This window comes from Micropterus dolomieu, linkage group LG01 (genome assembly GCF_021292245.1).
Source record: "Micropterus dolomieu isolate WLL.071019.BEF.003 ecotype Adirondacks linkage group LG01, ASM2129224v1, whole genome shotgun sequence".
Classification (NCBI taxonomy): Eukaryota; Metazoa; Chordata; class Actinopteri; order Centrarchiformes; family Centrarchidae; genus Micropterus; species Micropterus dolomieu.
This window is the reverse complement of record NC_060150.1, coordinates 24,526,360-24,536,541: the sequence shown is the minus strand read 5'-3', so window position 1 is coordinate 24,536,541 and position 10,182 is coordinate 24,526,360. Positions and strand designations below refer to the sequence as shown.

General features: G+C 41.2%; 1 protein-coding gene across 1 annotated transcript in view; it reads left to right on the top strand.

Moving 5' to 3' along the window:
* steap2 (STEAP family member 2, metalloreductase) overlaps positions 1-8,275 on the top strand; it is a 23,290-nt gene extending 15,015 nt beyond the window's left edge. The window contains exons 4-6 of the mRNA XM_046065376.1: positions 3,934-4,461; positions 5,111-5,275; positions 6,196-8,275. Coding sequence (XP_045921332.1) covers positions 3,934-4,461; positions 5,111-5,275; positions 6,196-6,489 — 987 coding nt within the window. The 3' untranslated portion in view covers positions 6,490-8,275. The remainder of the gene's footprint in view (positions 1-3,933; positions 4,462-5,110; positions 5,276-6,195) is intronic.
* The last annotated feature ends 1,907 nt before the right edge of the window (positions 8,276-10,182 follow it).

Sequence of the window (10,182 nt, the reverse complement as noted above, 5' to 3'; positions counted from 1 at the left end):
GAGTAGGGGCGTCCCTCTCTAACTTCAAGAAGCTCTTGAAAACTCATCTCTTCCGAGAACACTTTATCTTCTAACACCTCTAACCCCTAACTTCTAACCTACAGTTCCTGTGCTCTTCTTCTTCTATCTGCTTACAATTCTCTTGTATTAATTGCACTTTTTTGTTAACTCTTACTTTTTTTCCTAGGTATTTACCCCAATGCTTAGCTCTTACTAGTATTTATTGCTGCCCTTTGATGCTTTGTTGATGCCTGTATGTTGTTCCTCAAATGTAAGTCGCTTTGGATAAAAGCGTCTGCCTAATGAGTAAATGTATTGTAATGTAAAAGGCTATTAGGCTGGTAAGATCCTTGGTAACACTGAAGTTTAGCATACACTATGATGGGTTTGCTCAATATTAAAAGGAATGTTCTGATACTCACATGCCATGTGCACATTGAAAAGATTTTTGGCCACTAATCATTCCTTTAGTCCACACTGGCTGCCAAGTGATTCCTTTCCGGTATGATTCCTCTGTAAGAAATGAGGGACAAAATCCACAATCTGTCCAAAGTCCTTGTTCTGTGTAAAAATACATCCTGAAGTTCAGCTGACAATATTTTGAGGCTTTAGCACTCTGAGTCAGACAAGTCAGCCAGGAGCCTCGAAATCCAAATTGTAGTATGAAACTGCTTCTTTGTGTTTACCAGGCAGCGTTTTGTTGCTGAGCTGCAGTGGAGGTAATGCAAAAGAAACACCCTTTTGGATGATACCCATTTGATTTATGATCTGTTAAAGCTTCATATTGGCTTCAACTGAACTTTGAGATGCATTTTTACACAGATGGAGAACTGTGGATTTTGTCCTTCCCATCTCTTAAAAAGTAGATGCACTCCAAGATCTCTTCATGGGCAGTATGGACAGGAGGAACGGAATTGTGTATGATTGAAGTGAGTGTTGTAATAAGATAGACCTGAAAAATTCTGAACGTATCGATAAAGATTTCAGTATATTATGTACAATAAAAGTATGCAATACTAACATTGCAAGTATTGTAGCCAGATAATCTTTTCAACATCAGTGCAGATTCTCAATAATAATGATAATAATAAAAATTAAAGTGACTGTACTAAAGCAACTAATACAGCGCAATGATGTACTATGATTTAAATAAATCACATTCATGGTACATGCTGCCAACAGCAGATAACTCCAGAAGCCATGTGTCTTTTCTTCAGGCAAGATCCTGGTGGATGTGAGTAACAACCGGAGAGTGAATCAGTATCCAGAGTCTAACGCTGAGTATCTGTCTTCACTGCTGCCTGACTCCATCGTGGTGAAAAGCTTCAACGTTATCTCAGCCTGGGCCATGCAGCAGAGCTGCCCCAAAGATGCCAGCACACAGGTACAATAAAACATGTTATATTCTTTGAAAAAGAACAACAAACTTAACTCAAGGTCCACTTACAGGAGATTTCAGTGGTTCATGGTTTTCAACAAGAAATTTATTTATTTGTTCAGTTGTCACCAAGATGGCTCAGTTGTCATCATGTCAGTAGTAACGGATGGACCTTCAGTTACATGATAACAGGTGGTTTTACATGGAGCAGGGGGTTCCAGAACAAAGTTTGAGGCAAGACATGTCCTAGAAAGGAGACAACAGGAAGGACCCTGGACAAGAGACACAATGAACGCAGACAACATCAGCTGTCTCTGAACACCAGACCAAAACCACTCACTGGTCATCAACCAGGAGTCAGTGGATGGTTGGAGAAAGATTAAGGACATTCACGGCTGACTGGGACAGCAGTTACCATTTCCACACCTGTTTTCATGTGACTTAAGTTCGACACACAGGTCATGTGATCTTACCTGAGCCTGCTCCACGAAAACTGAACAAACTCTATCCCCTGAGGAGGCCCAGGGCTTCTTGTTGAAAGCTCCAAAACAGGCTAAAAGACAAAGTTATGATTCTTTTGTCAAACTTACTATTTCAAAAGGTCAAGAATTAACATTCATACTCATATATTGCTATTAATGTACTTTAGAAACCATTACTTATACTACACTTATACTTTAGAGTCCATTTTAAGCCTTACTACAAGGCCGCATGATTTGTGTTTTTTCTTAACCCCTTGAAGTCTGAATTTATTTACAATAAAAAAATATAAAATTATTTCTGTTTTCATTTGCTTTCAGGTTAATGTTAAATTAGGTGGAAATTGTCAGTCAAATTTGTCAAATTTGACTGACAGTCAAATTTGTAAGTAGAACATAGAAAAGATATAAATTCAGGTATGATGTAGGTATGATGCAAATTAACGACAACAGGCATAAACGAGAAACCAGTGCTTGCAAAAGGTTCCCAGGTTTATGGAATATGCACAAACAGGCATTTGGGGGAATACAAACGCTATCTCAGCTGCAGTCCGAAAGGAAGAGGTGTGATGCGAATTTGCGACAATCGTTGTTAAGGGGTTAAATGGGCTATATGTAGTTATTTAATGAAATCACATTTTTTACTGTATATTTGTAAATGGGTTGGAACCTCACATAAAAATTAACCACACACCTGCGTTCCCACTCCCTTGGAACAGCCACTATTCTGCGTTATATGTGAAGGAATCAGGTCAGATTTTCTGCATGTTCGCTCCTGAGCCTCTTGCCTACAGATTCTGAGTTAGGAGTTTGAGCACGCGCACGAGCACACACTTGGGAAGGTAGTGGTCGCAATCTCTGTAGGGAAAGTTGGAGAAACTGCAAGATTTTGAAAGTGTCCAACCCAAAAAATCCCATCCCCTCCCTTCAGGCCTTCCCTCCAAAGCCACTCCCCCACAACACATTTTCATGTGCAATGAGTCCACAGGCAGAGTGCAAGCAGGTAGAGCATAGAGAAAGAGCATATGGATTCCTACACAGGACACTCACAAGAATATAACTCTTGGCTGTATAATAAATCCTGAAATGACTAAAATAATACTAAACTAAAATTAAAAGGTACTGTTTACATCGAAGTGATGACTTTCATGGAGAACTCTTGATATCAGGAATATTGCAGATTGAAGATATTGAAGATTCAGTGTTCAGGAAATGTATCTGTTAGTGTAATGAACAGGTTAGGCCAGCTGAAAAGTTCCATCTTTCCTTTAGATCAGTGGTTCTCAGTTTGGGGGTCTAGACTCCCCTTGGGGTCATAATAAAAATTTGATGGTGTGGTGAGATGATTTCAAAGTTAGAAGAAAAACATTTCCACTGCACAGAATTATGTTTTTCCTGACTTACAGAAATGCTGGCGACATCTACAGGACTCTTAAATCTATTCAAATGAAATTAAAAGAGATAACGAGATTAGGAACTGGTGCTTTGCAAGCCTTTTTCACATGACCCACAAATTTACCAATAAGATGATACTATTCTAATAAATAATTAATATTAAATTAAATTAATTGTTTTATTAAATAATTTTAATAAAACAATTACAAGCTGTTATTCTATCTCTGAATACTGTCTGATCTCCCTACCCTGTCTGTGTCTCTCAGCCACGAGCCTTATTTGTTCCTACTGAAGACGTAAAACTTAAAACAGCTTACAAATATGTTGTTTCATTTTTTAAAAAGACAGTAATTTCCTAAAACAGCTGGTCCCTGTAGTTAAGTGCTAATGGCACTCCAACAGGAGGCTATAGTGCATAATTTGGGAGCTGTTTTTAGCAGCAGATTAATCCACATTTGGAGCTCCAGTGAGAGTGTGTGTTTATGGCAGTGAAGGAACATGTCATGCATTACAGCGGTGTGGCTCAGTAATGTGTCTTTAACAATTAAGCTCTACTGCAAAGAGGAATATGTCATATACTGTATGTCATGTGTTATGTCTCCCCTCTCTCTTCCATCCTTCCTGGTTGTCTGAACTGCACCTCTAAATAAACCTCCTCTCTGTAATCCTGGCTCTGTGTAGGTGTTCATCTGCAGTGACTCGGTGGAGGCCAGACAGCAGATTATGGAACTAGCCCGCCAGCTCAACTTCCAGCCCGTGGATATGGGCACCCTGTCTTCTTCGCGAGACATTGAGAACATGCCCATTCAGTTATTTCCTGGTTGGAAGGGCCCCGTCCTCGCTGCCGTAGCCCTCTCTATTTTCTTTTTTGCCTACTCTTTTGTACGTGATATCATCCACCCGTATGTGAAATACAAGCAGAGTGACTTCTACAAGATCCCCATTGAGATGGTGAACCGAACACTACCTACTGTTGCCATCACTCTCTTGGCACTGGTGTACCTGGCGGGCCAGCTGGCAGCTGCCCACCAGCTGTACTATGGCACCAAGTACAGGCATTTCCCACATTGGCTGGAGGGCTGGCTGCAGAGCCGGAAACAGCTAGGCCTCCTCAGCTTCTTCCTGGCCGCTGTCCATGTTCTCTACAGCCTCTGTCTGCCCATGAGGAGGTCTGAGAGGTACCTGCTGCTCAACACAGCCTACCAGCAGGTCAGTGTTCATAAATCTGACCTTCCATCCACACAAAGCTGCTGATTTCCACCAAAATTAAAGGAAGAGTTCAACATTTTGAGAGATATGAGAATTTGCTCCAACAATACCAATATAAGATAAGATAACAATACCTGTGATAAGATAAGATAAATATCAATATCTTGTCTGTGCTTAAAGCTAGACTGATAGATTCTGATAGGCTAACCATGTCCTCTAACCTTGTCCACTCTGTACTAAACACCCACACATGAGATTGATATCCACCTTCTCAAGCTCACTCAGAAAGTGTTGCTGAGAATGGATTAATTTATAAATATACCAGTCACACATTTTATTGAAGGCAGTTAATGTAACTTTCAAATCTGATCCTGATTTTCACTAACTGTGTTTGTAGCAGCAATGTGAAGAGGCTGTCATACAGATTTTAACCTTTCAAATGAAAATGATGACATGGTTAATATCTTTCCACTACTGAATTATAAAGTAGTTTTCCAGTAAAAACTGAACACATTACACATTGGGTGACAGAGGGGCTAAGCAGCTCACCTGTCTTTTGCAGGTTAATCTGGCCATGTATGAAACTGTGAAAAAAGTGAAAGGTGATGATTTTGGTGAATTCCATTTTGAGCATTCTCTGTGTTGGCAGATCCATGCTAATGTGGATAATGCGTGGAACGAAGAGGAGGTGTGGCGGGTGGAGATGTACGTTTCCTTTGGGATCATGAGTCTCGGGCTCCTGTCACTGCTGGCCATCACCTCCATTCCCTCGGTCCATAGCACGCTCAATTGGAGGGAGTTCAGCTTCATACAGGTACAAACATTAAAACTCTCAGGGAAGTTCTGGGGTTAGAAGGTGCATGCTTTCTCTATGATTTCTAAGCAAATTTATGGATGTTTATCAGCGATGGAAAAGGCTATAACAATAAACGGAAAGTTTAGGTTACACTGAAACTAAAAATATGTGTAAGGTAAATGGACTGTACTTGCTTAGCGCCTTTCTAGTTGTCGGACCACTCAAAGTGCTTTACATTACATGTCACTTTCACCCCATTCACACATTGATGGCAGAAGCTCCCATGCAAAGTGCCAACTGCTGTTCAGTTGAAAGAAACTAATCACACACTTAGGGAAGGGCGAGCGTATTAAACACCGGATTTAAACACTCATCTATATGGTACCAAACATGCAACTTGACCGCAGCGACAAAGAGCTTCGAATCCGGGTAGGGTGACTGCTCTCAGCCTTCGCTACACACTCAAACACCGATGACCGGGATCAAACCGCCAATCATCCACCTCCAAGCCACAGCTGTATCATATCTATGTGTTCAGATTTGAGTTATGACACAGTAACCTGATATGTAACTGATGACCGTGTTGGTGAGTGAGTCAAGTCAGTGGCCAAACTACAATAACTAACTTCCAGGTGTTTTAGAACAGCAGCATGTACGCGTCCCTTTCACCTCTCACTGTTTCTTTGCCTCACATGTCTTCCTCCGCCTCTTAGTTTGAGAACCCATAATTTAGCATTCAACGTTAATTGAGCAGGAGAAACAGCTTAAATAGACTATCAAGCTATAAAGAACACTGAATGTGTGTTACACAGAGTGAAGTTTGCCACATGTAACTGGAGTTGTGTCTGAACTGGCTCGCTGGCTTTGTTGTCTTTGCTGTCCGATCACAGGAGTTGTTACTGTATGTACAATCATGAGTGTCCCTGTCTTTGCTCCAGTCCACTCTGGGCTACATCGCCCTGCTCATCGCTACCTTCCACGGCCTGCTGTTTGGCTGGAAGCGAGCCTTTGAGGAGGAGGCCTACCGTTTCTACCTGCCCCCCAGCTTTGTGGTTGCCCTGGCCCTGCCGGTATGTGTCATAATGGGGAAGGTGCTGATGCTGCTCCCCTGTGTGGCCCACAAGCTCCACCGGATCCGCCGGGGCCAGGACAGCAGTCAGTATCGGTGCCAGCGCCTGGAGCCAGTGGGCTCGGCTGCCCACGTTTCACCTGAGAGGGTCACCATCATGTGATTGATGGAGCTGCTCCTTTATTGGGATTTTCACATATACTGCCATAGTTGTATGACTATTATGTTACAGTTTGCCTATTGTAAAACTGAATATGCTTCCCTTGACAGTATATATTCCAAGTACATTGCCTCACCAATATTTTGTTCCTGTTGTTATGTTCTAGAGACATTACACTGAGATAATCGTTGGTCATTACTTTAAAGTGAACTCTACCAATTCTACATGTGACAATGTCATTTTACAATTTCAACTTGGCATGTGATAACAGTTGCATTTTGTCTTCTGTGACTCTGAAACCCTCACTTTGTCAAGTCTATGAAAATAACGATGATGATGTTGGACTTGCATTGCATTGTGAGATATATAGTATAGTATAGGAAACAGTGTTTTTGACCCATACCCAGGGACTGATAGTCAGGACATCTCAACAGTATAGTATTTCTGGAGAATATTACTAGTTACTATTATCTCCTTCAGTGCTTGAAATTCTTATTTTTGGTGATAATACTACTCTTCAAACTCTGAAGAAATGTTTTGAGGTTTTGTTGATTCCGCAGTATCACTGTGTTATGTAGTCAGTCATGTCTGTATAATTGTACCACTGAATATCGTGTCCATTTGTCATGCTGAAATCAATGAGACCCATGGCTTTTATTAAGAATTTAACTGAAGCTACTCTAACAGTGTTATCTGTGATAGACATTTAATGAATGCAGAATGCAGGCAGCATAGCTGACAGCACATCCACACAACCCACAGCAGTTAATAAAGCTATAAAAACTGGATTACAGAAATCAGAAATACTTTCTTCCCCGGGGGAAATACTTTGTCTCAGTTGCACACTTATCAAGGCATCAGGAATAGAAATATAATAATAGAAAGTAGGTAGATCTCATATAAATATGAGAGTATAAATATAAAGACAAAATATAAAGTAGTGTGGGTATTTACAGTATTTACATTATTAATGAATGATTATGGTATTAAAGAATTATTATGGTGAACAGTAATACTGAATCAATAGCTGCAGAATAGCAGCAGAGAATTGTACATTAATTATTAAACAGATAATATTGCACAAAACAGGTAATAATGTCCAGTATAATAACTAACTAAGGGCCCATGTGTCAGCCACTTAGAGCGAGGAGTTATAGAGTTTGATGGCCACAGGCAGGAATGACTTCCTTTGGCTCATTTTGGGGGGATGAGTCTTGCACTGAAAGTGCTCCTGTGTTTAATAAAACATATTATCAGTTTGTGAGCCTATATGATGTATGTGTACCATTTCTGTGAAGGAATATAGGATCAGTATGACACAGGTGTCCCCAGGTCATGGCAGGGTCAATTGCTAAGCTAAAGTAAGCCAAAGTTGACAGCCAGGGACTCTCCAAATCAGCAGGTCAGACTCTGTCTCTCCTCTCTGCCTGCTTGTCGACTGACTGATGAGCTGTCTTGATAATGATGCACTGTTGTACAATTGTCTGGTAAGGTCCAGATGATCTGTTTTGTTTCTTTACAGACAGACTGAGTGTTGCATGTGGCTTAAACGACCCATTTCTTGATTTGAACCAATAACCAATAGACTCCACACACATGTATAGAGGCCGAGGGTTTAACAATAACCTGATTTTGACACCTAGTGAATCTCTGTAGGTCTAGGAACGATAAAGATCCCCAGACAGGAAGTATTCTTCAGATTTGCTGTTAGCATTCCATGTGTTCACACGTTGTGTGCTGGCACTGTATCTCCTCGGCCGGGCCCAATAAACCATGCTATGTAAGTCTTCATCAGTGTCTGAAACTTCTTCATCACACCTGAACCTGGCTCACTGCATTGTAAACACCTGGCGATAAAACACATGTACATGCTCATTTCAGTATAATATGACCTTGCAGTAATGTTCTATGGTTGTCCTGTTTAGCAGTGGCATTGTTAAGTGGGGGTACACCTGAAGTAGAAGGGTATGAGGTAAGGTTATCTTTATGACATTATAAATGTTCCATATTTGTATAGCGCCTTTCTAGTCTTTTGACCACTCAAAGCGCTTTTACACTCCATCACATTCACACGCATTCATACACTGAGCTCAAACAGAAACTAACATTGACACACATGGAACAGCCACCAGGGGCAATTCGGGGTTCAGTATCTTGCCCAAGGATACTTCGACATGCAGCCGGGAGGAGCCGGCGATTGAACCTCCAACCTTCCGATTAACGGGCAACCCGCTTTACCTCCTGAGCTGCCCCACAGCCGCCCCATTGTCAGTAATCCACTGTAGCCACAGGAATTGTGGTACAAATATTAGGCAAAATACTTACATGTAGAAGCAAAAGCTGTGCTACTACTTGCTCCTTTTGTGAAATGTGTTTTTTTCTGTTCAGTCCCAGTGCGTGGGAGGCAAGCTGGGAGCTGGGACTATTCTTCTTCTTTATGAATTTAGTGGCGGTTGGCAAACAGCCAATTGGTGCATTGTATAACAACTGTTATGGAGTGTGGAACAGAATGACTAGTCCTTACATTATTAACTCATATCCTCTCAATCACAATGCACGTTTTGAAATACCCACATGGAGGTAATAGAGAGGAGGGGGTTGTTTGAACAGAATTCAGGGACTGATTTGATTGAGGAATGTGGTCGGAAAGATTATTAGCCAAATATGGTGACAGAATTGTAAAAAGGGCATCGTAAAGTGGAAGTGATGAAGATTAGAATGGAGAAGATTAGAAAATAGCTGAGTTTCCCTACCAGTCAGTCAGAACTGAAGAAGTCCTTTGGATGAGGGACGAAACGTCTTCCAGTATCTTCAACTAAGACCAGTTGCCCTTGACTTTAACCTTCGTTGAATAACTATGACCTGGATGATTGAGAATCTTCATAGACATTAGAATGGAGGAAATTTCAGGAAATCATTTAGAGGAATAAAGACAAAATGTGAGAAAAAATGTCCCTTAATGAACCTCCTCCAAATCCTCCAAACACACACAGTGACTTGAGACTCCACTTGAGACTCGTCCTCGAAAAACGTAACACGTAGTATCAGCTGCGCGCGGCCACACGTGAGAGAGGACAACTAACAGTGGCAGCTGCTCCGCCATTCATCATAAACTTTGGCTTTAGAACTTCATACAACAAGACCCAAACAAAGAAGCGCTGAACACAAAATAGGTTAGTAACCTGAGGTTAGTAAACATGTTTAGCTCAGCATTGGCCATCTAACGTTAACTTGCTTCTTGCTTTAGCTACAACCTACGGGAGGTTAACTCAGACTGTCGTTCGTTATGAAAAGATGAATGAGCGTTTATTTACTTGCCAAACTTGTGGTGGTCGATTAACGTAATAATTTACTTCCCATCGGCTGCTATTAATAATCACGTTAATTATTAAAGAAAAGACTGAAATAAGTCCTGGCTGTCAAAGGAAGTGTTGCAAACCTTGACCAGTATTCTCTGCAGATCTTCTCAAAATCTGTTAGGTTGGATGGGGAGCATCAGTGGACAGTAATTTTCAAGTCTCTCCAGAGATGATTGATTGGGTTCAAGGCTGAGCCACTCAAGGACATTCAAAGAGTCGCTCCTGTGTTACTTTTTATCCAAAGCGACTTACAATTGCTATACATGTCAGAGGTCGCACACCTCTGGAGCAACTAGGCAACCTCTGGAGCAACTAGGGGTTAAGTGTCTTGCTCAGG